At 45.9% G+C, this 27,407-nt stretch overlaps 1 protein-coding gene across 2 annotated transcripts in view; it reads left to right on the top strand.

Annotated features, from left to right (window-relative positions):
- Positions 1 to 27,407, top strand: part of FERMT1 (FERM domain containing kindlin 1) — a 283,134-nt gene that overhangs the window by 49,906 nt on the left and 205,821 nt on the right. For both annotated transcript variants that reach the window (XM_085612639.1, XM_085612638.1), the window contains one exon: positions 2,857 to 3,030. In XM_085612639.1, the coding sequence (XP_085468765.1) occupies positions 2,880 to 3,030 (151 nt within the window). In that variant the 5' untranslated portion in view covers positions 2,857 to 2,879. The remainder of the gene's footprint in view (positions 1 to 2,856; positions 3,031 to 27,407) is intronic.

Raw genomic sequence — 27,407 nt, 5'->3', positions numbered from 1 at the left:
GTCTGTGGAAATTGCGTTAGTGTAAGGTGACACCACTCTTTCATACCACCAGAGTTCAAGAAACTTGCAATATTTAATTTTGAACAAAATGTGGAAATTGTACTGGAATTAATATGGTGTGCCAAAAACGCAGGATATAACAAAGTGGTGTTAATGACAACTTGCACTGAACAAAAGCAAATGGAGTATGCCCAATGACTTCAGTGGCCACTGAAAATGTTGTGGAGTGTGATTCTCAATAGGTTGTGGGGCATGTTACACAGGGTTTCCTCAAAGTCCCAAGATGGGCACAAAAATCGTCCTGATTTTCAGTGGGAAGTGGAGGCAGGAGGCTCACGCTCAATGCACTTCCAAGATGGCAACTCAACTCCCACAATGGCAGTTTACTCTCCAGATTGTCCAGAGTTAAAGAGAAGAACAAAGTCTGCTGAGCACTCCTACTATTGTAAATATATTTTCCAACTTTCGAAGTGTGAATGTGCCTGTCCTCCACAATCGTCGCCAGTGTAGTATGAAATCGAGCATAAACTTCATCACAGTGTGGATTCCAAATATCTTTTATCCTTTGGCACAAGGACCAAGACAAACAGGGACACCCGACAAGCCAGCTCCACAGACTAAACAGTTGCCTCACCAGCTGCTCTTGTGTTTAACCTTGAACATTCCCATGTTCGCATGAGTACAAATAGAGTTGTATGCACAGCAATAGGTGAGTGCCATAGAATCCAACACAAAAAACCTTGATTTATCTGAGACCAAAGGGAATATGGTAAAAATAAACAGAAAATTCAAGGAAATATTCCATTTAGTTGAAGCTAATATTTTCGACTGGAGAATAGTGTTACAGGCCCTCATCACTTTTGTGTGTCCCCCCCACTCATCCGCAGTAGAATCGCCTTTTGAGTTAGTGAGAAGGCGGGCTCCTTTCACCAAAATGATTGCAATGTGGAGCACTGGAGTGTTATTCAATAGAATAAGTGAGTTGAAAATTAAAGAAGGATTTTCAAATTAAGTTAGAAATATTTTGATCAGAGAAGATTGGAGAAGGATATTGTGATAAGTGTGGGTGATTGGGTGAAAGTGAAAGCCTAGGTTTGTGGTGAGGAATGGTCAAAATTTACTAAAGCTGTAAAGGTGATCAAATTGTTTTAAAATGCTGTAAAGACCAATGATGGGAGGATATGGAGCAATTACCTTGATTCAGGTTCCAACCTGGCAGTGTGTGGTTCCATGGTTTGGGGAGATAATGTTGAAGTGTTTGCATGAAGAGTGAGGAGAGACTGTGAGGTGTAGGAGAAGTGGTCAGATGCTCAGGAGGCCAGTTGATTTGCATGATTACATTAGCTCTTGAGTTCTTTTATATATAAAACAGGAAAACATTTTATCCTCCACCCAATATTTATTTGTTTATAGAGTGTTATTTACAATCCATGTACTTTCATTTCATCTAGGATATAACTGGTGCGATCTGTAAATTTTTTATTTTCATTTTCAAGATGAGTTATGCTATTTTCTGTCTAGGTTTATGTGTTAGGTATGTAATATTTAAATGAAGAAGAGGTGTAATGTGCCTGATTACTAGGTACTTTTATGTACTCTGTCCCTGAATTCTGTTATGAAATATATTGCTGCTCTGATGTTTAGGTTCAAGCAGGATGGGATTCGGGAGGGAACCTGGATAGCTGAGTTGCTGTTATAAAGTGTTACAGCAACAAACTACTTTTTTTGTCGAGATCATTTATGGCCTATTGGAGCATAACAGGTGGCTATCTGCCAAAATCCTGGTCGTATCCAAGTTCTTGATATTTGCAACCCATCCACAAAAATGCATGCCTCCATCCCCCAACTACCGCCCTGAGATTGTATCCTACTGTATGCTTACTCTAAACACAAACTCTGCTAATCATCGTCGCTGGGTCACATTCAAGCCTTTAAGTTCAGCAGTGCTGGCTCCTCCGCTAAGGCAGAATAGCGTCGCCCCAGTGAGTGGGTAAAAGAGGAAAAAATAAAATGATAATAACTCATTGTTATTATCCTTTTATTTTTCCCCTTGCTCAGCTGGGTATGGTGGGGCTGCTCTGCTCACAGACCAGGGCAGGAGAGGAGTGGTTTGTCCACTCCAAGTGCGCAGGACACTGGCCGGCTGTCTAGGGCCGGTCAGACCATCATGGGCACTTTGCATGTTCTCCATGCAGGCTGCATTACAGCCTGCATGGAGAACATGACCAACCTCCCATTCTCTGACTGAGCACCGATCCACGGCGCTCAGACCAATCAAAACGCTGCATTGCAACGTTGTGATTGGCTATCGGTAGGCTGAGAGTGGGTCCTTCCTGCTTCATGCCCTGCAAGTGGACAAAGAGGGAGAAGAGGCGGCAGATAGCTAAGTGTTTATTTTTTTTCTCATTTCCTCTACCACCTCCCCCCAGCACCGTGACCCGACCACCTACCGCCGTTAAATACCAGCCACCACTGAAGTTCAGTCCTTTTGCCTTTTACTATGTATTTGCCATGCAGGTTACCCATCCTCTCCTGAATTTCAATACTCAAATGTTACCTTTTGCAATTAAAAAAGGCAACTGATTTTTGCTCCACACTGCTATAAATATGTCTGTTTTCAGGCACGTTTGGTCCCTTATATTTAGAAATGTTATTCTCTTAGATGTGTATTTGTGTTTACCAATAATATCCTTACAACTGATAAACAAATAAATCTTGTACTGTGCTTAAAAAAATGAACGGTTCCGGTATTAGACATTTTAGGGGCACTGCTGATTGCTATTCCCAAAGATTAATATAGTTGTTTAATCATTCTTCATATGTTTTCTAACACTGGTGTATATTTTTCTCCCCTAGACATACAAGACAATAGCTTCAATATGAGTGTTGTTACTGGTCATGGACCCACTTCTTGGGAACTCAGCATTTCTGTTGATCACCAGTATGAAGCAGAGGAAAAGAATTTCTCCATTCGAGTATCAGGGGATCTTCATGTTGGTGGTGTAATGCTTAAACTAGTGGAGCAAATAAGTAAGTTTATTTATGTTTATTGTGCTATAACATCTTGAAATTAGTGGCAGTAAATCTGTTTATTTTGCTAGTATGATAAAAAATGCTATGCAGGTTTTAAAAGTGGCTACACATCAGGATACGTCTAACAAGTTGAATTATAACTGCTATGTGCAATTTTAAGCTGGAACATTTCCTTTAAGGGTGTTCTAATGCTATATTCTGATCTACCTTTTAGCCACATGTGTTTATGCTACTTCTGTAAAAACTGTGTTTTATTAAAAATTGCATATATTGGTCATTCCTGCGAGCTTTAAAGAGTTTTGTTTTAAAAAGAACACATTGATCTACTCTTAACACTCCTTTACCCATTGGAACCTCCCATGGATGTTTTCAGGTTTTTGACGTCCCTGGCATGAGATGACTATCTCTGCAATTCCTGTTGATACTGTTTCATGCAGCACTGTCTGGTCCTACTTTAACCAGTTCCTCTGCTGACATCCTGTTCTGTTGGAAGACACTGCCACAATGTTGCAATTATAGTGGGAGCAGGAGGAAATCAGTGAAACGTGTTACTTATCCACGAACCTTCTCACACATTTCATTGTGAGGAACAAAAGCTGCTCTGGATGAGGTTGCATCATCCTTCAGTTTCCGCTAGGAGGAGGAGGGATGTGGGCCAATTTCATTGTTGAAAATAGTCCTCATGACGTCCCCACCAATTAAATTCCTGGTCTGAAACATCACATTAACATATCTATATATTATTAACTATTAATGTCCTTTCATCATACATCACTTACATAAAACAGAAAATCTGTGGAGCCCGCTTTAATCTTATCTGTCACTCAGTTAGTTTTGTCAGACATTGTTCATGTTTTTTAACTGCGTCACCTGTTTTTGTTGTGTGATTCACATTGTCGTTTAAAATCAAGACAAACCATATTATAATGATCCTTAGTCAGTTGAAATGTTTAATGTGTTCATCATTCATGTATAAGTTAAACCGAGCGGAACATATCATGCATGTTTCACTGCATATCGTCTCTCATGCCCATGGCATGTGTTCGAAACATCACTTTAATGTATTCATTTTCACAATGTTGGTAAAGATTTTTTCCGTGTTCCGTGTAAGTGCTTCACAAGTTATTAAATTTTCACATACTCTCAGATTTTAATTTTTTATCATGAGCTTCGACAATCATGAATGTGTTAATTTTTGCTGTCTTGAATGCATGGTTGGGGTGAATTTGGTTTGTCAATCCCTGTCTCAAAGTTTGAAATTGTTATTGTGGCCCTGATGTGAGTCTCTGCATGCTATCAGGCTCTTGAAAGATCGACTGTTACAAGGGTATTTTTGTAATGAATCATATGATGAGGATTTTCTTTCCGTTTTAATATGTTGGTAGACTTGTCATGCTTAGAGTCGTCTTTCCCCAAAACCTTTGCCTGCTTACCTCCTCTTTTTGCTGTATCTTTTTATGGTCTTTGGACTCGGAGAACTTTACCACTGCTAACCAGCGCTAAAGTGCATGTGCTTCTCCCCTAAACATGGTGACATTGGTGTATACCTGATTGGCATATTTGGTTTACTTATAAGTCCCTTGTCAAATGGTATACCATATGCCCAGGGCCTGTAATCTAAATGCTGCTAGTGGGCCTGCAGCACTGGTTGTGCCACCCACACACCTAGCCTATCAAGCCTGTCTCAGGCATGCCATTGCAAGGCCGGTGTGTACATTTTACTGCCACTTCCACTTGACATTTAAAACCAGTTGTCAAGCCTTAAACTTCCCTTTTATTACACATATGTCAACCCAACGGTAAGCCCTAGATTGCCCTAAGGGCAGGGTGCCATGTACAGCCCTGTCAAGTCCCACGCATCAGGCATTAGACTAACCACATTTCAGTGTGGTGGTCCGCATCACCGCACTGAAGTGCGGTCACACATATAGCGCCTCCTCAGCTGTGCCTGTCAATCGGCCCTGAGAGCGCTGGCTGCTATAACACCATTCATTTGCTGGAGTCGATTGGAAGGCAGCATGCAGTGCTCGCTAGCTGGCAGCCTTGGGGGCTGGCTGAGCTCAACAAGCTGCTTGCTACTATATTCAATCACCACACTGAGGTGTGGCAAAGTGATAGATACATTTTCTGACGTCAATCGCATTGCAATTAGATCACCCTGTAAATGAACCCCGCGACTAATGCCAGGGCTGGGCCCACCACAGGTAATGCTGAACACTGATTTAATGCAGCGCCTCAGCGGCCGAGGTGGTGGTTCGCTCGCAGCTCAGCTTCTCAGAGGACCTGAACCCCTGACTATTCAGGTAGCTCCGAGCCATGCGAGCCTCATTATGCCTGGAGGCCGGCCACCAGGCGAAGAGAGGCGATCAGGTGTGTTAATTGCAGCAGCCTGCTCTAGCTGCAAAAGAAAGTGTGCCTAGTGGCCTTGGAGTGAGGCATAAAATATTTCAGCTGACAGCGGCCCGGCCCAGTAAAACGATGGCTGCTTAAGTTCCAAGTGTGCTTGAATGCACACATTTGACACAGCGCATCCTGACACTACTGACGCTGACATGCTAGACAGTACACTGCGTAATGGTGCCTGGTACAGTTGTAGTTCACTCATGGCCGTGGGTAGCGCGGGCCTGTTAACTCAGCTGTGATGGCAGCATTGACATTCATTATTTGTTCAGCTGCTGAGACTCACTCAGCCTGGACCCTCCGCATCATGTGACATAGGGTCATGTAACAACAATTAATACAGTGTGTTATTTTGCCAACAAGAAGTGATGAGACTGAAATTAGCTTCTATGGCCATGGGCGGCGGCTCTGTTTCTTTGCTGTCCTGCTGCGTGTGCCGCCAGTTTGGTGCATGCTGTGCCTCATCATGCATGACCATCACAGAGACATGAGACAACGCAAAGAGTCATGCTGCAGAGGCACGCAACCTGGGAATCATCCTGGACTCCGAGCCTAAAATGGACCGCCAGATCAACTCCGTTTCGTCCTCCTGCTTCCACACCCTCCGCTTCCTACGTAAGACCTTCAAATGGATCCCCCTCGAACACAGAAAGACCGTCACTCATGCCCTGGTCACCAGCAGACTCGACTACGGCAACGCACTCTACGCTGGAATAAACAAAAAACTCATCCGCAAGCTACAGAACATCCAAAACGCCGCCGCAAGACCGGTCCTCGACCTGCCAAGACACTGCCACATCTCCCAGCACCTGCACACACTCCACTGGCTCCCCATCGAAGCTAGATTCACCTTAAAAATGCTCACCCACAAGGCCCTCCGCGACACCGGACCAGCATACCTGAACAGCTGACTCACATTCCACGCACCCCAGAAGACCCTACGATCTGCCCAGCTCTTCTGCGCTGTGGTCCCCTGCACCAGAAAGACCAGATCGGGAGGCCGCTCCTTCTCCTTCCTCGTGGCCCGAGCCTGGAACGCCCTGCCGCTCCACCTCAGACAGACAACATCGCTCCCCATCTTTGCAAGAAACCTCAAAACCTGGCTCTTTGACAAGCCCCCCCCCCTTGTTGGACTGGAGTCTGCTAAACCCCCCCCCCCCGCGCCTTGAGACCCTTACGGGTGAGTAGTCCCGCTTAACAAACGCCTGATTGATTGATCATGTTTTCAAAAGATCTGACTTCCTAAATTACGATGCGGTGATCACCACTGACATGTTGATAATACCTTCGCACAGATAACCTCTGAAAACCGAGTGGGTAAAGTTCAGAAGGTTAGACAGTGACACCCACTGTGACTCCACCTTAGTCGGCTTCACCCAACAGCAAGTACACAGGCAGTCCTCAGTGAAGCACCACATCTCATAAACTGGGGCATAGAAGTCACCGCACTCAGCATGCCGAAATACCCACACATTCTCATTCTCAAAAATGATGGGGGGGGTAGGCGGGAGCCTACATCAATCCTCAAAGGCACAATAAACAAAAGCTCAGAAGGGATAGATAAACCAGAACGACCAAGAACTCCGATAAAAATCAGCATCTTGTACAGTGACACACAGCGCAGAGTGCAGACGCACCAGCAGGCCCATATGGAGTATCCATGGCAACAGCGTAACTAACCAAAGATATAGCAATGACAGTAGAAGAAGCTTAACATCAATTTGTGTTCAACAACGCAAACTAACCCTCATCTCATGGAACATCGCAGGGTTAAGTAACATCTTTAGGGACAAGGCCACACAAGACTACCTCGCAAAGGGGGATATATTGTGCTTCCAGGAGACCTGGGCTAAGTCAACAACCCCAATTGGGAACTTTTGTGAACTTCACACACCGGCGACCAAAAAGACCATCTTTGGACGACCATCAGGAGCTTTATCCATTTTCCTAAGTAACGCCTGCAAACTTAAAATCACAGCCATAAAAGTGGAAACACCTGACCTCCAAGTCATGACAATCGAGAGGCTGGGCAAGGGGCAACATCCTCATCGCCTGCTGATAATTAACTGGCATATTAATCCAACAAAGTTTCAAATGCTAAACTCCATGGAAACCTTTATCAACATTCTGGAAGATGTTCTCATTAAATTTGAACACCATAACGTGATTATTGCTGGAGACTTTAACACAAGAAGTCTGGACCATGTCCCAGTTGCACCCAGCACCAGGAAAAAGTCGGGGCGGCTGATCTCTCTTCTTAAAAACGTTAAGTTACTATCTAGCCATGGAATGAAAAAAATTAGCTGCCCCTGATGGACCCCAAGCCGACCTTTAGGAACATATCCACCATAGACTATATTTTAATCAATTGAAGTGCAGGCACATAAGCTGAGTGATTTTGCAGTGGATGACAGAGAGAAAAGCAATCACAGGCCACTCTGTGCCACCTTTAATCTGGCCCTGGAACCAGCGGAATCCCAGAAAACAATTGGCACAACCTCGGGCGATGAACAACACATAGACCTTAAAAGACTAAATGGACCTTCAACCTTAGAAGCAGACTGCTGGAGTATGTAGCTGCAAGGGAGGAGGTACCTTAGACACAGAAGACCATGAACATCACAAGTCATTAGGAAACGCTGACAGCGGACTTGCAGAAGAACCTGGGAAATGCCCACCAAACAAGAAGGAGCCCCAATTCTAAACAACCTTCTCAAGAGCCAAGAACACTGAAGTACCTGAAAAATGTAAACGTGCTCTCAAGAAGGCAATTAACCCCTTCACTGCTAGGCCTTCCTCCCCCCCCCCCCGTGCTAAGCCTTTTTTTGCTATTTGGGGTAGTTCGTACTTAGGCCCCTGTAACTTTTTGACCACATAAGTTATCCGCGCCAAATTTGCGTCCTTTTCTTCCAACATCCTCGGGATTCTAAAGGTACCCAGGGTTTGTGGATTCCCCTGGAGGGGACCCAGAAATTAGCCAAAATACAGCTCAATTTTGTTTTTTTGGGGGAAAAATCGGAAAAAAGTGCTGCAAATTAAAGCATCTGGGTTTCTCCCTGCAAATAGTATCAAAAAAGGGTTTGTGGGGCTGAAATCACCATTTCCCAGCTTTTAGGGAATGACAGACTTTTGTCAGAAAACCAAAGTTTTTTTACACAGTTTTGGCATTTTTCTGGGACATAGCCTATTTTTGATATTATTTGTGCTTTCAACCTCCTTCCAGCTAATGGTAGAAATGGGTATGAAAGCAATAATGGATGCTGGAAAGCTATACATTTTGGAAAAGTAGACAACATTCTGAATTCAGCAAGGGGTCATTTGTGTAGATCCTTCAAGGTTTCTTTATAGAAACTAACAGTTAAATATAGGAAAAATTGAAAATTAGTTGAGAAAAACTGCCTTTTGTGTCAATATTTTCACCTGTAACTTCTTCTAATTATGACAGCTCTTTAAAAGCAATATACCATTACATCCGCTGGATCTTACTGGTAGTGGGGATATATAGGACTTGTAGGTTCTCCAAGAACCCCGACGAACCCAGAGCCAAAAACTGCGCAGCGACTTGGCAATGTTTTTTTAATATGTACTGGGTATATAGCAATTATTCTGGGAAAATGTATACATGGAAAAATCGGTATGAAAGACACCTATGTATTTCTGAAATGGGAACAAAACATAGAGTTTAGAAACAGTAGATATTTGCACATTTCCGAAATTGGGAATACTCATACTAGCATGAGAATTATCGGTCATTTTTCAAAATGACTTCTTTTTTACACATTCTCTTTCATTTGGAAGGCAGAAATGCTGTGAAAGTCAATAGGTAATAACAGTTGCTATACAAATCTGAATTACCCTAAGTCTCCCGATACAAATGGTACCTCACTTGTGTGGGTAGGCACACCACATTTTCACAATAAAAAATTACCCTTTTTTTGCAAAGTACCTAGCTGTAGTTTTTTAACCCTAGCTCTGCCGGCACCTAGGGAAACCTAGCAAACCTATACATTTTTTAAAACTAGAAACCCAGGGGAATCCAGGATGGGGTGACTTGACTGGCTCTCACCAGGTTCCGTTACCCAGAATCCCTTGCAAACCTAAAAGATTGTCAAAAAAAACATTTTCCTCACATTTCTGTGGTGAAAAGTTCTGGAATCTGCGTGGATCCACAAATTCCCACCCACCCCGTGTTCCCCAAAGTCTTCCGAGAAAATGGTACCTCACTTGCGTGGGTGGGTCAAGGGCCCAAAACCTACAGAGGCGACATCAAAATTACCTATCACAAACCATCTGGTTTTGCAATGGGGTCCAATGAGGTTTTGGCCCGGGGCTCGGCAGCCATCTAGGGAAACCTACAAAACCCACACATTTCTGGAAACTAGCCACCCGGGGGAGTCCAGTGAGGTATGGCTTGCGTGGGTCCCTCAACATTCTCCTACCCAGAATCCCCTGCCGACTGCAAATGTCGCTGAAAATATCACTTTTCCTCACATTTCTGTGGTGGAAAGTTCTGGAATCCACGTGGATCCACAAATTTCCACCCACCCCGCGTTCCCCAAAGTCTTCTGAGAAAAATGGTACCTCACTTGCATGGGTGGGTCAAGGACCCGCGACAAACGAGGGCCCAAAACCTCAAATTTCGCTGAAAAGAAACACTTTTTCTCAAATTTCTGTGTGGAAAAGTTCTGTAACCTGCGTGGATCCACAAATTTCCTCCCACCCAGCATTCCCCCACGTCTTGTGTGGGTAGGCATAGTGGCTGCAACAGGATATGGCCCAATTCGTACTGTGGAGACTTCAAAATTACCTATATGAAAACTACCTGGTTTGGGGGGGCGGGCACCTGAGAATTCCCATCACTTTCACTGCCCACATTCCCTGACACAGCAACCACACCAGCTCACGGATTGCGTGAAGTGGCGTTTGGCTAGCAGTGTGTGTAGTGACCAGCAGCTAGTCACTACTCACACACCGCCAGCCAAGCACCAGTCCACGTACACTGCCAGCCGAGCGCCAGTCCATGCATACCACCAGCCAAGCACCAGTACACACACACCACCTCCCAAGCACCAGTCCACGCACACCACCAGCCAAGCACCAGTCCAAACACACCGTCAACCAAGCGCCAATCCAAACACACCGCCAGTCCACACACACCGCCACCCAAGCACCAGTCCACACACACCGCCACCCAAGCACCATTCCACCCACACCGCCACCCAAGCACCATTCCACGCACACCGCCAGCCAAGCACCAGTCCATGCACGCCACCAGCCAAGCACCAGTCCAAACACACCGCCAGCCAAGCGCCAGTCCATGTACACTGCCAGCCAAGCGCCAGTCCAAACACACCGCCAGCCAAGTGCCAATCCAAACACACCGCCAGCCAAGCGCCGGTCCATGCACACTGTCAGACAAGCGCCACTCCACGCACACCGCCATCACATTTAGGATTTTTTTATACAAATAAGAAAACACAAACAAATTGCAAATAGATACAAAATCTGAAACTAAATACACTACATAAATGCCAACCTTGAAACTGAACAAAAAATATTAAATAATAGAGGCCAGGCAGTTCACTTTACCACTCCTGGATGCTCCCAAAAATTATTTTGCGTGTGGTACATTCTAAAACAAGCAGGCACACACAACCCAGGGTTAGAAGGACACTCGGGGCAGTACATACGAGTATCCTTCCGCGTACCTCTTCGCCAACAGACTCTACATCTCCTACTGGGAAAGTCTTTTGAGGGTGTGGGAGGAATGTGATCAGGAAAGTGGCGATCTCTCAATCTAGCCACACCCTCCCCCACTCCAACTCTAGGAACACTTGCCTGTTCCACTAAAACAAGGCTGCCTATTACAGACTCCTGAAACTTCGCAAAAGTCATCTTTGACTCAGGACAAGAATCCTTGAATACAACAAAACCATTAAAGGTTGCCAAGTGGAAAAGATGGATAGCCAACTTCTTATACCAAATGTAAGCCTTACGAAGAGCAGCGTAAGGTTCCAACCTCTGATCTACTCTGTCAACACCATCCATGTGCCTATTATAGTCTAAAATGCACACAGGTTTGTGCGCTTCAGCAACCTGACCCCAAACAGTCACAGGTGAAGTGCTTTCATCATGGATGGTAGTCAGCATGTAGACATCTCTCCTGTCTGAAAACTTCACAGCTAGAAGTTCCTCGTAACACAATGCACAGCACTGTCCCCACACAAGCTTTTGACAAACTAGTTCTTTAGGGAGACCTTTACGGTTAGAGCGGATTGTGCCACAAGCAACAGTGTCCACTTTGGCCAATTCCCTGAACAACCACACACCAGTGTAGAAGTTATCTACATATAAATGGTGACCTTTGTTAAAAAGTCCTCTACCAAGTTCCCACACAATTTTCTCAGTCCGTCCAAAAGTGGACGGACAACCAGGGGGGTTAATCCTGGATTCCTTACCATTGTACACCCTGAAATTAGAGATATATCCAGTCCTACTGTCACAAAGCATATACAGCTTAATTCCATAGCGTGCCCTCTAACTAGGAATGGATTGCCTAAAAACCAAGCGGCCCTTGAACAAGACCAAAGACTCATCCACTGCTATTTCTTTCCCTGGAGCATAGATCTCAGAAAATCAATCTACAAAGTGATCAATGACAGGCCGAATCTTAAAAAGACGGTCACACTCTGGGTGATCTCATGGCAACGCTAAACCATTATCGACAAAATGAAGCATCGAGCAGAAGCAAATACCTATCATGACTGCCGGAAATATAGCCGTTGCCATCAAGGGACTAGTAGACCAATATGAAGATATTGATAGCTTCCTTAGCAAGCCCATAAAAAAAGTTAAACCCAAGAACTTCTTCATCTCTTCCAGATTTGTGGGAGTCCACCAGGTAGCTCTAGAATGGGGCTTAAGGCTGGCACTGTTGTCCCTCAAAAATTGTTCGGCATACAAATTATTCTATTCAACATTCTCTGCCAAAAACACATCGTCCATAAACAACTGAAAACCATTTATCGGCAAAAAGTTTTCTGTATTCACTCTACACTCTGGAACACCAGTAACGTCTGACAATGCCGGCTGCACCATGCCTGGGGCAACCCAGAGGTCATCACTTCCAACTGGAAGCCTTACAGCTCAAGGCTGCAGCCCAGATGCCTCTTGGCGCACTATCGGCACATCAATGTTCTCCTCTAAAACAGGCACTTCATCCGCACTAAGAGTAGCTTCATCTGCACTGAGAGTAGCTTCATCATCCGATGATTCCATGTGGAGAGAAAACTCACTGCCTGAATCTTCCCCTCCCACCTCCGCCTCAGGTGCAGAGTCAGTCTCTGAACCATGGTCAGAGGAAGACTCAAAGCATACCAACAACCTGCTGAGCAGTAATCCTACGGCTAGCCATTATCCTTACTAAGAAAGGAGACTGCACAAACAAGTCAACAACAACCAATACTGTGCAAATAGATAAGTAAAAAAAATGTGTGCCTTCATAACAAAGATCTATATAATCAAAAACTATGCGATTCACTTGCAAGAGACAGCTGCATTCACCAGCACCTACTCTGCAGAGAGACAGCAAAAACGATATCCCACTAGAAAGAAAAAAACAAAACCAATTACTCACAAGACAACAAAATACACATCGAGCACAATTGCAAAAGGTTTTTGACACTCATAAAACAGAAGCCAAACATACTGTTATTATTGCACCATTTGCAAAAAACACATTCATGTAGAGAAATGAAAAACATTTACATTGTACAAAAAAGTCTCTTACCAAACTCATCCAACTACACAAACAGCAGAACCACCAGTAACGAAACCGCAACCTGGAACAGTATAAAGAGCAAAAGCCTTGAACTAGAACAAAAAGGGAGAAATAAAGCATTACAATTGAAATGCACAAGAAATAAAACAATTAACATTATAACATGCCATGTCACTACCCAAATGGGGGCAGAAAGGCCAAATATATGGGCAGATCTGCCCCAAGGGGGTGCAGAATATACACAAAAAAATATGTCCCCTGGAAGCGGCCCTTGCCCACGGAGTGGCTTCCAATTTATTTATTTTTAAATCCCTGGCTCTAGCGGGCTTTTCTGCACCCCCCCTTCCCCCCGGCCCAGAAACGCCATAAAATGCAGGCGATCTGTCCCCAGAGGGGGCAGAAAAGTCTTAAAAAATATTTAGGCCCATAAGGAAGCGACCCTTGCCCAAGGGGTCGCTTCCATTTAAAATCTAAAACACTCCCTGGTGTCTAGTGGGGTTTTCTGCCCCCCCCTTCCCCCGGGGGCAGAAAGGCCAAATAAACAAACCGATCTGCCCCCATGGGGGCAAAATATACTTTCAACAAAAATATGGCCCCTGGAAGCGACCCTTGCCCAAGGGGTCGCTTCCAATGTAATTAAAACAAATTCCCTGGCTCTAGTGGGCTTTTCTGCCCCCTCCGGGGCCAGAAACGCCAAACAAAATCGGGCGACCTGTCCCCAGGGGGGCAGAAATGTCTTAAAAATAATGTTCTCCCATAGGAACCGATCATAGCCCAAGGGGTCGCTTCCATTTAAAAATTAATAAACTCCCTGGTGCCTAGTGGGGTTTAAACCGATCTGACACCAGGGTGGGCAGAATATACTTTATGAATAAATTTGCCCCCTGGAAGCGACCCTTGCCCAAGGGTTCGCTTCCAATTTAATTAAAAAACAATTCCCTGGCTCTAGTGGGCTTTTCTGATCCCCCTGGGGCCAGAAACGGTCAAAAAAACGGCCTGGTGTCTAGTGGGGGCATTCCTGCAACACGATCACGATGCTGTGCGCGATCGTGATGCAGGAATGCCCTGCATTGAGACATCAGGGGAAAGGAAACACTCTTTCCTCTCCCCCGATGCCTCAATGCGTGTGCATCTGCCCCCCCACCCCACCGGAGCACCAAAACTCACCCCTCACTCCTCTGGACGCCTGGAAACAAATGGTTTCCAGACGTCCAGCGCTTCCTGATGACGTTGGCGCGTGCTGTGCGCGCTGACGTCCTGGGATTGCATGGGGGGTCAGGGGTGGCAGCGGAAGCTCTTCCACTGCCATCCCCCTTTGTGGCAACATGTTGGGCTGCCCATGGAGATGGGTGGGTTGAAGTACTGGGTATTTTAAACCCAGCGGTGCAGGGGCACACACCCTATGACTTCTGGGTTCTCCCTGTTCCAGACCTACAGAAACACAGAGTCTTCTGGTTGAAGTCAAGGATTAATTTATTGGCTGCAGACCAATTACAGGTATCCTAGAAGTACAACAGCGTGTATGTTCTCAGGAGACTGCTAAAAATCATAGAAACGGACTTCTCCTTAAGTACAGTTTTTCCTGCCTCAGGCATACATTCCTAGGTTTATGATACGGCCATATACACGTGTACATTACAAACGAAAAGGCAGAGTCATGATGACCATCCCACATTCCAGCTAAGCCAGCCCACAATTATTTACACAGCAAGGTTCAGATCCCACATCAGATATCGATAGTCCCCAATAAAACACGGGCAGCTCCTGTTGATAGAAACAAGTCATAAAGCAGGAACAGTCAGGTGTGAAAGAGATTAGCCAGAGGCTTGTGTGGGATGAAAGGACTTTATGGCGTGTCAAGCCCTGATGCTAATCACAGGTGGCCGGAGGAAGGGGAGCTCGTGAGACCAGTTTGACTTGGGGCAGCAGAGCCAAGCTGCCCAGGTCACAGAAGAGTCATGGAAAGGCAAATGTGCTGTGAGGCCCGTATTTGCTTCATTATAGCCTATGTGAGGGCAATCACAAAATGGCCACTGCTTCAAAAATGGAACCCGCGTAGTGATGCAGAATAACGTGTACACAGTGCATTCATAGCTAGAACGGTATACAAAGCACTTGTACATACCGCATTAACCATTTGCGGTTCGCCAATACCAGGATAGACAGGGGTGGGGCCCTGTCCCCTACGCGGTCACAGAGAGTAAAGTACGACAGACCCTCCTTTTGCCCTTACATAGGCAATCACTATACTCATCTTAATCCGAGTCTAGGTCAATGTTCACAAAGTCATGGAGATGTTGCTGTAGCATCATCCTATTACTTAGCTCGTCCCTCGATACAGGTTTCCTTACACATAAGGTAGCTCAGAGGCCACATATCGCAGGAGCACACTGTATGCACAGACAGAACAGGAAAAGAATGGCTAAGATCATTCCAATGACCATCAGAACTTTCCAACCCCAGGCAGATATCAGTTCCCAGAACCACCCCACCAGTGACCAATCTCCTTTATCCACGTGTATGGACTCAGATATTTTATGGAGTCTGGAGATGGCTTGATAGACTGTTGGAGCGTTATCTGGTATGAAAATGCAACAACTGGATTGGATAACCTTACATACCCCACCGCGGTCTGCAAGAATAACGTCTAGAACCATGCGGTTCTGCAAAGTCATGAGGCGATCCGCTTGGAGCTCAGCTGTCAAATTACCGAGGGCACCAGCCGTTACATTGACAGTGGATTCAACCACACGAGTCAGCTGTCTCAGGTTCCTACTATTTACCATAGGACCCCAAAACGGCAGGAAACCCAAGAAGAAGTCTCCCGCTTCCTGACCGGCAGTATCCTCCTTACTAATCACGCCTCTTACAACTCTGGTCTTGTGATAGTCAGAGGCAGCAGTAAATGTTGGCAGTAGCAAGTTCGCAATATAACATGTGCCCGAAAAATCAGGGGGCAGCCATGTATATGCTCGGTCATTACAGATGAAATATGTGCCCTTGGCAGCCAAAAACGCAGGAGAAAACTGTGATGGGAAAGTGTACGTTTCAGTACAGTCACTTCTCCCTAGTTGAGCTCTAGGATTCTGACCATTACCCTGTAAGCAGAACCGACCTATGTGGGGTACGACCCAGATTGGGGATGAGATTTTTCGCTGTCTTTCACCCAGACTAATACTATACCCCGTTGCGTTCCATCCTACATAAGGTCTCAATTCTTCCTTGGGTATGGACGAGTATGCATCGATATCTCTGCTCATATCGGCAACTCCTTTCATCAAAGCCTTATTATTGGTGATAGGTCTGATGGAACGCGGCTGTCGAGGGGAGTACGTATCTAGAGCATAGAGAAACATGGTCTGGAATGCCCATGACGATCCATTGTAACTGTACGGCAGCACCAAATAGGGAATACCCTTATTAATGGTATGTGGCATTAAACCACACACCCAGCAATTGGTTGTATTCATTACTAGTTGGTGTTGGTGCAAGAGCTGAATAAACGAGTTATTTACAAACTCCGATCGTCTGGTTTGTTCATGTTCAGGAAGTGGGTGAAAAGAGTGTGAGGAGGCAGTAGAAAGAGGTATAGGCTGTACAGTGGGTGCAATGGGCTCTTGAGAGGAGAAAAATACAAATCCAACGATGAACATTATTATACTACATAGTATAAATAGGCACAAAAATACAAAACATTTACTCTTTATAATTTTACACATCCTTGCTTTAAAGTTCATTTCCTCAACGGGTCTCTCCATCTTAAAAAACTCCATCCTCTAATCGGGCCGCTCGCGGCGGATGAGTTTCTTCTGCTAAGGAGTACGCCTGTCAGTCCAGGGAAACGCCCTAGACCAACCAGAACCGTTGACCTAACGTCTTCGGCCTGTACCCCAAAGTCTTGGCACCGCGACCCTGCGGCTGAACCCGGATGGTGGTTCGAAAAACAAAAATCAAGAAAGCCCTTCAGATGGGAGAGCTTATAATGTCAAAAAGAAAAGATAGTAAGGAAATCTTTATTTGTCCATAGGCCTTGGTCTCAAATTATAGCGGAGACGGCCAGGTGCTGTTTGATCCTGGAACAAAAGTTCAGGCTCTGTGGTGTCCAATCGACTTGATGGTGGCACAGCTTCTTGCAAAATATCGTTACTCTCTTGGTCTGAAACTGTGCCCTTTATGCGTGCATCACTGAATGGTACAAAACGAGGTACAGTGTCTGTTTCAGAGTCGGCGATACCCTCCTGGACCCACTGGTCATATGGCAGGGGCAAGGGGACTACCTTGCAGTGGGTGCCATGGACCCAATTCTTTCTCCCTTTCACCCGGACCGCTGATCTCGTTGACAGGAGTACAAGGTGGGGGCCGATCCAACGAAGCTCGTCGTTGCTCTTGCGCTGGAAGTTTCTAATCAGCACCCATGTGCCAGGGTCGATAGGGTGTCCAGGAGTTTCAGAAGCTTGGGGAAGAGTATCATGCACCTGTTGATGTAAAACACGTAGTTTAGCAGTCAAATCATACAAGTAATCGAGTAGTACTGGATGCTCGATCTCACTGAATTTCGTAGGCCTTGGTACACCCCATACGTTGGCCGGGCGGCCAAAAACCACTTCATAAGGACTAAGTCCCACTCGTGAGTGTACGGTCATTCTGGTGGACAGGAGTGCTAAAGGCAGAGCATCAGGCCATTTAAGACCGGTGCTCGCCTGGATTTTGGCCAGTTTAAGTTTTAGAGCGCCGTTGTAGCGCTCTACTAATCCAGCTGATTGGGGGTGATTTGCAGCGTGGAACTTCTGCCTAATACCTAGTCCCTCACACACATTCTTCATCACTTTACCCACAAACTCACTTCCATTATCACACCACATCATTCTTGGCATTCCAAACCTAGGGAAGAACTCTTTCACAAGGGCTTTGGCTGTGGATAGGGCAGTGTTATCCTTTAGAGGATAGGCCTCTACCCATTTTGAAAAAGCGCAGACAACCACCAATACATATTTCAGGTTGTTGCACCTTTCCATGTGGATAAAGTCCAGCTGCAAAACTTCAAATGGGTATGATGGGGGTGCAAAATGACCAGCTGGAGTTGGGGTTCCCCTACCAGGGTTATACTTCAGACATATCATACAATTCTTGACCACATTCTCTGCACACTTGGGAATTCCAGCATTCTGCCACACTGGAGCCAACAACTTACAAATTCCTTTCGTACTGATATGTGCCATTCCATGTGCCATTGTAACTACTGGAAGCACATATGCATCAGGCAACAACCATCGCCTATGTTCTGTCAGATCAATCCAACAACCATTCTCATCCAACTTACCCACACTTTCTCTCCACTTGCTTAATTCTTTCTCTGTAGCTTCAGCTTGAAGCGACTTCACACTCTCTATCGTGTTTTCACACATTCCAACATCATCAACCCATCTTGCGGGGCCTGCAACATACATTCTAGTCTTTACATTCTGTGCTGTTTCTTTCGCGATCTCATCAGCAAACGCATCCCCACGTCCAACATCATCTGTGATTTTCCTGTGCGCACTGCATTTCATAATCGCAACTTGCAACGGTAGGGTCAGTGACTCAAGGAGATCATTCACCAACTTGCCATTCTGAATTTTAGCTCCATGCGACGTCAGGAACCCACGTTCTTTCCACAATCGCCCAAAACTATGAGCCACGCCAAAGGCGTACTGGCTATCGGTGTATATATTCACTCTCATTCCTTCAGACAACACGCATGCTCTCGTGAGGGCGATTAATTCTGCTGCTTGGGCCGAATTATGTGGCACTCGTGCAGTTTCCACAACCGTGTGTAAAGTCGTGATAGCATATGCAGTAGTCGTGTCACCATTAGGGAGCTTGAAACACGAACCATCCACCCATAAAGTACCATCACACTCAGTCAGGGGAGTTTCTTTTAGATCTATTCTCCCTTTCGTCTCTTCTTCTGTTCTGAACAGACAGTCATGTTGCTCATTCTCATCTAGGTCTGCTGGATTTGGCAATAACGTAGCTGGATTCAGCGTGTTGCATCTCTTTATGTGTATGTGGTTTGCTAACAGTGTGAGCTCATAGCCTGATAATCGCGCACTAGTCAAGTGTTGTGTCTTGGTTCTGTTTAATAATGTGTCTACAGCATGTGGAACCATAACGATCAATGTGTTGTCCATTACCAAACCAGCAGATTGTCGGATAGACATAGCTGCAGCAGCTGTCGCTCTCAGACAGCTTGGCAATGCCCTCGCTACAGGGTCCAAGGTTGATGAAAAATATGCGCATGGGCGCGGTCTGTCACCAAAAGGCTGTGTTAACACTGATAATGCACAACCATCTTTCTCGTGAACATACAATGTAAAAGGCTTGCTGTAGTCAGGGGTACCCAACACAGGAGCTGAACATAATGCACTGCGTAATTCCACAAAACTTTTCTGGCACTCTTCAGACCATGGGATAGGATTCGGTGTGTCTTTGCATGTTAATGCTAACAAAGGTTTTGCCAACAGGGAAAAATTTGGGATCCAGTGCCTACAGTATGAGGTAATGCCCAAGAAAGCACGCACTTCTCTCTGTGTTCTTGGCACACTCAACTGTGCAATGGCTTGAATTCTTTCTGGGGTCAGTTTCCTTCCCTCCTTCGATAAGAGATGACCTAAGTAGGTCACTTCTTGTCGACAATATTGCAGCTTTGAGAGAGACACTTTGTGATGGAAAGCAGATAAATGACGTAACAATGATAATGTGGCTTCCTTGCAGATCTTCTCAGTATCCGCGGCAATTAGTAAATCGTCAACGTACTGAATCAGGATAGCGCCACTAGGTAAAACAAGTGCATCAAGCTGCGCTTTTAAAGCTTGGCTGTATATTGATGGACTTTCACAGTAGCCCTGGGGAGCGCGTTTGAAGCGAAAGCTTCGGCCTCCCAGACTGAAGCCAAAAATGTCTCTGCTCTCCTCTGCAATTGGGATGCTAAAGAAAGCATTCTTTAAATCGATCACTGAAAACCATGCAGCAGAGGCTGGAATCATCGTTAACAAGGCAGTTATATCAGGGACAACTGGAAACTGTGGCACAACAATCTTATTAACCTCTCTAAGATCAATCACAAATCTGTAAACAGGTGGCTGTGAAGGGTCCGTTCGTTTTAAGACAGGTAAAATCGGACTATTGCAAACGTTGCCTCTTGTCTCTTTAATTACACCCTTATTAATCAAGTCGCTGACAATCTCTAACAATGCTTTCTGGCCTTCATTAGAGATCTTGTACTGGGGAATGCGTGGCAGTCTGACATTAGCCTTTAAAGTTACCACGTATGGCGGTATCTCCAAGAGGCCCACATCATTGGGACCAGTAGCCCAAAGGACATCCGGAAGGGATGACAATTCAGGCGGCATTGTATTTTTAGACAGGTATATCGGGGAAATAACTTTCCTGCCTAATGTAAGTTGTACTCCTGACGGTGAACAATACAGTGTAGCGTGCAATCTTTTTAACAAATCTAATCCTAGCAAATTCTCACCACAACCTGTTGTTAGGATCAGAGGTGCTTTTAGCTCGCAAGGTCCAATAGAAAGTGACATGGGACTAGAAATCGGGTTTCTAACTGGGGCGCCAGAAAAACCTACTGAAACATTTATATCGCCAGACAATGGTGCGCCAGGGAGTTTTGAATGCATGATTGAACTCTTTGCAGCACCAGTGTCTAGCAGAAAGGGCTCCGTTACATTTGCTGTAGTCACCTCAACATACGGTCCGCTCTGATCCACTTGGGAAAAAGGGGGTGGTGATGGACAGAGTTTCTGAATGATGCAGAATACTCTTACCAAGTCAAGAGATCATGGTTTTAATCCATCACCGTTTTTTTAGCTCACTGCACCATCCCAGCTCAGAACCTGGCTACATGCAAATTAGTCTGTACCTGTCCCAGTGCATGATGGGAACAGGGCAAACCAAACTACCAAGCCAATTCTTATACTGGGAAGGAAACAAACTTCCGGGGACCGGTTTCTGGCATCACAGCCTTCGTCGGCCCGGCTTGCCTGAATCTTGATGGTGCAATGAGCAAGGGACTCACGTCTGAGCATACCCTCCCACACTGAGTGTGGATAAAATCGATTTGGGAAAAAGGGGGTGGTGATGGACAGAGTTTCTGAATGATGCAGAATACTCTTACCAAGTCAAGAGATCATGGTTTTAATCCATCACCGTTTTTTAGCTCACTGCACCATCCCAGCTCAGAACCTGGCTACATGCAAATTAGTCTGTACCTGTCCCAGTGCATGATGGGAACAGGGCAAACCAAACTACCAAGCCAATTCTTATACTGGGAAGGAAACAAGCTTCCGGGGACCGGTTTCTGGCATCACAGCCTTCGTCGGCCCGGCTTGCCTGAATCTTGATGGTGCAATGAGCAAGGGACTCACGTCTGAGCATACCCTCCCACACTGAGTGTGGATAAAATCGATTTGGGAAAAAGGGGGTGGTGATGGACAGAGTTTCTGAATGATGCAGAATACTCTTACCAAGTCAAGAGATCATGGTTTTAATCCATCACCGTTTTTTAGCTCACTGCACCATCCCAGCTCAGAACCTGGCTACATGCAAATTAGTCTGTACCTGTCCCAGTGCATGATGGGAACAGGGCAAACCAAACTACCAAGCCAATTCTTATACTGGGAAGGAAACAAGCTTCCGGGGACCGGTTTCTGGCATCACAGCCTTCGTCGGCCCGGCTTGCCTGAATCTTGATGGTGCAATGAGCAAGGGACTCACGTCTGAGCATACCCTCCCACACTGAGTGTGGATAAAATCGATTTGGGAAAAAGGGGGTGGTGATGGACAGAGTTTCTGAATGATGCAGAATACTCTTACCAAGTCAAGAGATCATGGTTTTAATCCATCACCGTTTTTAGCTCACTGCACCATCCCAGCTCAGAACCTGGCTACATGCAAATTAGTCTGTACCTGTCCCAGTGCATGATGGGAACAGGGCAAACCAAACTACCAAGCCAATTCTTATACTGGGAAGGAAACAAGCTTCCGGGGACCGGTTTCTGGCATCACAGCCTTCGTCGGCCCGGTTTGCCTGAATCTTGATGGTGCAATGAGCAAGGGACTCACGTCTGAGCATACCCTCCCACACTGAGTGTGGATAAAATCGATTTGGGAAAAAGGGGGTGGTGATGGACAGAGATTCTGAATGATGCAGAATACTCTTATCAAGTCAAGAGATCATGGTTTTAATCCATCACCGTTTTTTAGCTCACTGCACCATCCCAGCTCAGAACCTGGCTACATGCAAATTAGTCTGTACCTGTCCCAGTGCATGATGGGAACAGGGCAAACCAAACTACCAAGCCAATTCTTATACTGGGAAGGAAACAAGCTTCCGGGGACCGGTTTCTGGCATCACAGCCTTCGTCGGCCCGGCTTGCCTGAATCTTGATGGTGCAATGAGCAAGGGACTCACGTCTGAGCATACCCTCCCACACTGAGTGTGGATAAAATCGATTTGGGAAAAAGGGGGTGGTGATGGACAGAGTTTCTGAATGATGCAGAATACTCTTACCAAGTCAAGAGATCATGGTTTTAATCCATCACCGTTTTTTAGCTCACTGCACCATCCCAGCTCAGAACCTGGCTACATGCAAATTAGTCTGTACCTGTCCCAGTGCATGATGGGAACAGGGCAAACCAAACTACCAAGCCAATTCTTATACTGGGAAGGAAACAAGCTTCCGGGGACCGGTTTCTGGCATCACAGCCTTCGTCGGCCCGGCTTGCCTGAATCTTGATGGTGCAATGAGCAAGGGACTCACGTCTGAGCATACCCTCCCACACTGAGTGTGGATAAAATCGATTTGGGAAAAAGGGGGTGGTGATGGACAGAGTTTCTGAATGATGCAGAATACTCTTACCAAGTCAAGAGATCATGGTTTTAATCCATCACCGTGTTTTAGCTCACTGCACCATCCCAGCTCAGCATGTCAGCATTCCGTCCATCATTTGTTTGTTGTAACGCTTTTCGCCCTAAGTGGGATGGGTATTCCCAGACGTGGGACCCGTGCTCACTACGCCACTGGAGTCAAGCTATCCTGGCTGATGACGGCTGATAGCCAGAAACCGGTCCTAGGATGCTTGATTCCGGTCCAGGGAAGACATGGCTTGGCAGTTCGGGCTGGACTGTTCCCATGAGGCACAGGGTCAAGACTGATTTGCATATGGCCATGTCTGAACTGGGGTGGTGTAGTGGGCAAAAGAACGATGGATTTAACCCAGATCTCTTGACTGGGGGAGAATGTCTGCTTTGTCAGCATTCCGTCCATCATTTGTTTGTTGTAACGCTTTTCGCCCTAAGTGGGATGGGTATTCCCAGACGTGGGACCCGTGCTCACTACGCCACTGGAGTCAAGCTATCCTGGCTGATGACGGCTGATAGCCAGAAACCGGTCCTAGGATGCTTGATTCCGGTCCAGGGAAGACATGGCTTGGCAGTTCGGGCTGGACTGTTCCCATGAGGCACAGGGTCAAGACTGATTTGCATATGGCCATGTCTGAACTGGGGTGGTGTAGTGGGCAAAAGAACGATGGATTTAACCCAGATCTCTTGACTGGGGGAGAATGTCTGCATTGTCAGCATTCCGTCCATCATTTGTTTGTTGTACCGCTCTGATCCACTGGCACTGAAACAACTCCCTCTCTCTGTCTACGGCTGTCCTAGTAGTCATTATTTTCTGCATCGCCGTCCTCTGCATAATAATCATTATTGTAGTACTGAGCTGTATTACTAGTCGCGTTGGCTCGCTGATCAAAGCTATTGATGGAATTTTGAGGCGGAAGAGGACGCGCGTTCTGGGGAACATTTCCACGCCCTCTGCCTCTAGGAGCTTGCTGACCACCCCTCCCTCTTGTGCCATATGTATTGCCATTACGCTGCATCAATTTAGGGCAACTATATTTAAAATGACCTTCCTCTTTACAGTATGAACATTGGTTGGGACCTACAGGGACACGTGGTTGATAATACCCATTAATTTGCTGATTGTTCTGAAATTGTTGGGGTTGGTGATAGACACCTTGGGGTTGCCTATAATTATTCTGACCTCCACGTGGCGGATAGGCCTGCTGTAAGAGGACCTTTGTTTTTAGTTCTTTCGTTTTCTTTTCTGTTCTATCTTTCTCGTCTTTATCTCTGTTTTCATAATACTGTGCAGTAGCCAGTATTTGCGCTGAAGAGGAAACAGCCCAAGAACTTTCTGAATCTTTTAACTTTTTACACAGGTCAGGAAGTAAATTCTGCACAAATTTATCCCCAAATAACCGTTGGCCACCCTCAGTACTCATATCTTGCCCACTGTGGTCAATAAACGTTTCTTCAAACCTGGTAAAGAAGTCTGACACTGTCTCGTCTTTCTTCTGCTTGCATGCAGATAGCTTGTCCCAATTTACACGCATCGCGGGCATTATTGTCTTCATATACGTGATGATTCTACCAGGAAGTTCTGCTATTAAAGGCTCAGGTTTCGCGCCACCAATCTGTCTAGCGTCAGCAGCGATGATGTTAGCCCATGTGTCCCCTAGTTCTGCAGCATGATCCATATTACGAATGGATCCCCACAAAGGCTGTGGAACCACATTCCCAAACAGCATATCTATATCAGCCAGATTCATTACACAGGATTCTGCAGTTTGTGACAACTCCTTATAATAACCGGTAGGGTTTTTACGGGGATCAGGCAATGTCTGCTTAAGTGCTAACACCTCAGATCTTTTCCATGGAACATGTACCCAAATACGCTGAAAATGTGCTAAGACAGGTGGATTAGCATTTGGTTCAGCAGGTCTCCAAACTGGGGGAACCTCACGCATCGGATATTGGCGTGCTTTTACCCTTTTTCCCACAGGGACATCAGGTTCAAACAACGACTGTTGACAATCATCATTCCTGAAGGATAATACAACCGCAACTGCTTTATCTACATCGCGATCCACAATGGTACCAGTTCCAAAATCAAATCTCACTCGACACAACTCCTGCGGGCTTGGGTCTTTACCACTATCATCCAATTCCTCATAGAGAATTTCGCACATTTTCTCAAAGACATACCTCTGTTTTGGGGCATCCCATTGATGGAAAACATTGACAACTGATTCCACATCATATAGTGAAGGGAAAACAATCCATCTACGCGCCATGCGATCTATTACCTTTTTCTCATCGGGGTTAGGCAATTGACTGCGCAATTGCTTACGCTGTAAGCCAGGAGTCGCACCGGATGACTCAAAGAGAGGTGACATTAACGTAGTAACCACATTAGCTAAACGCTGTCGCGCTGAAGTAGAAGTTGAGGCGAAAACAGGGGGATAAACAGAGGGGAGAAAAGAGGATGCAGAAACAGGTACTGGAGTGGTGCAAGGAAGAGTATCAGGGGAGGCAGCTGCTGAATTAGACAAAGTCGCAGGAAGCGCGGGGGCAGTTGGAAACACAACTGGCGGCCCTTGAGAGGGCTGCGCTATAGGGATAGGAGCCGGCTGCGAAGCAGCTGGCGGTAGCGGCAAAGCTTGCAGTATATTAACTGGAGGTGGCATATTCGCAAGCTGGGGAGGCGCCGTGGCATTTTGAGCATACGGGGGTGGCGAACTCAACAAATGCGACATCAGGGGATCTTTCTCCTTTTCTTCTAACTCATTCTGTTTAGAGTGCGGTAAAGCTGGGTAACATTTGTCGATCCCTAACTTACGCTGTCTGTGCAATTGCTCATTCATCTGCTCCTCCTCATTGTCTTTGAATTGTACAGCTGCTTGCATTACTGTCATACCTTTTTCTCTCCTATTCTTTTTCGCTAGCTTAATTTCCTTCTGTTTGGCTTCCTTCCGCCATAAGCGGAAAGAATCAAACATCGCCGGCCGGGCTTTCTTTTTAAACAATTTAATTTCCAAATTATCTAAAATATCGGTATCGAAACTACCATTTTGGGGCCATTTTAAAACACCGTCTTTTCTGGTGTAGTGGATCCATACTTCGTTATATGCAATGGGGCCTACGCCATGTTTTACATAGAGCTCATAAGTTGGAGTTCCAACCGGAGGAACCGGACATGATTCCTCCAGCTGGAAATCTCTTCCACAACCCAAACAAAACAATCTACCAAATATTCTAGAACCAGGCATCTTTGCTTACTAGTCTAGATCCAAACGTCAAAGGATTATCGATTACGATAGTCTCGTGAATACACGAGTCCTCTGGCTTTGGCGTTTGCAAACTCCAAATTTTCAAATCAAAACGATCCCGAGGGATACCAAACAAATGGGAGACGCTCCACTTATACTTAACTGAATATTGATGATCAATGGCGTCACCAGAAGACTCTCTCGATTATTTCGCTCTATCAAAACTCGTCAAGGGTCCAAAACAGGTCGATTAATCAGGGCAGCAGTCCTTCGTAGCCGTCGGGACGCGGAGAACCTCGCAGAAAAGACTTTCGGACCACATCGACATGCAGGGGTCGATGAAGTGGCGGGCTTCCTCCGGAATTTCCACACGAAGCTCCTCACGAACCTCTGGCTTGGACTGGTACCGCTGAAATCGTCCCGAGTTGGGCGCCAAACTGAAGTACTGGGTATTTTAAACCCAGCGGTGCAGGGGCACACACCCTATGACTTCTGGGTTCTCCCTGTTCCAGACCTACAGAAACACAGAGTCTTCTGGGTGAAGTCAAGGATTCATTTATTGGCTGCAGACCAATTACAGGTATCCTAGAAGTACAACAGCGTGTATGTTCTCAGGAGACTGCTAAAAATCATAGAAACGGACTTCTCCTCAAGTACAGTTTTTCCTGCCTCAGGCATACATTCCTAGGTTTATGATACGGCCATATACACGTGTACATTACAAACGAAAATGCAGAGTCATGATGACCATCCCACATTCCAGCTAAGCCAGCCCACAATTATTTACACAGCAAGGTTCAGATCCCACATCAGATATCGATAGGCCCCAATAAAACACGGGCAGCTCCTGTTGATAGAAACAAGTCATAAAGCAGGAACAGTCAGGTGTGAAAGAGATTAGCCAGAGGCTTGTGTGGGATGAAAGGACTTTATGGCGTGTCAAGCCCTGATGCTAATCACAGGTGGCCGGAGGAAGGGGAGCTCGTGAGACCAGTTTGACCTGGGGCAGCAGAGCCAAGCTGCCCAG

This window comes from Triturus cristatus, chromosome 6 (genome assembly GCF_964204655.1).
Source record: "Triturus cristatus chromosome 6, aTriCri1.1, whole genome shotgun sequence".
Taxonomy (NCBI): Eukaryota; Metazoa; Chordata; class Amphibia; order Caudata; family Salamandridae; genus Triturus; species Triturus cristatus.
This window is presented reverse-complemented; position numbering and strand designations above follow the sequence as displayed.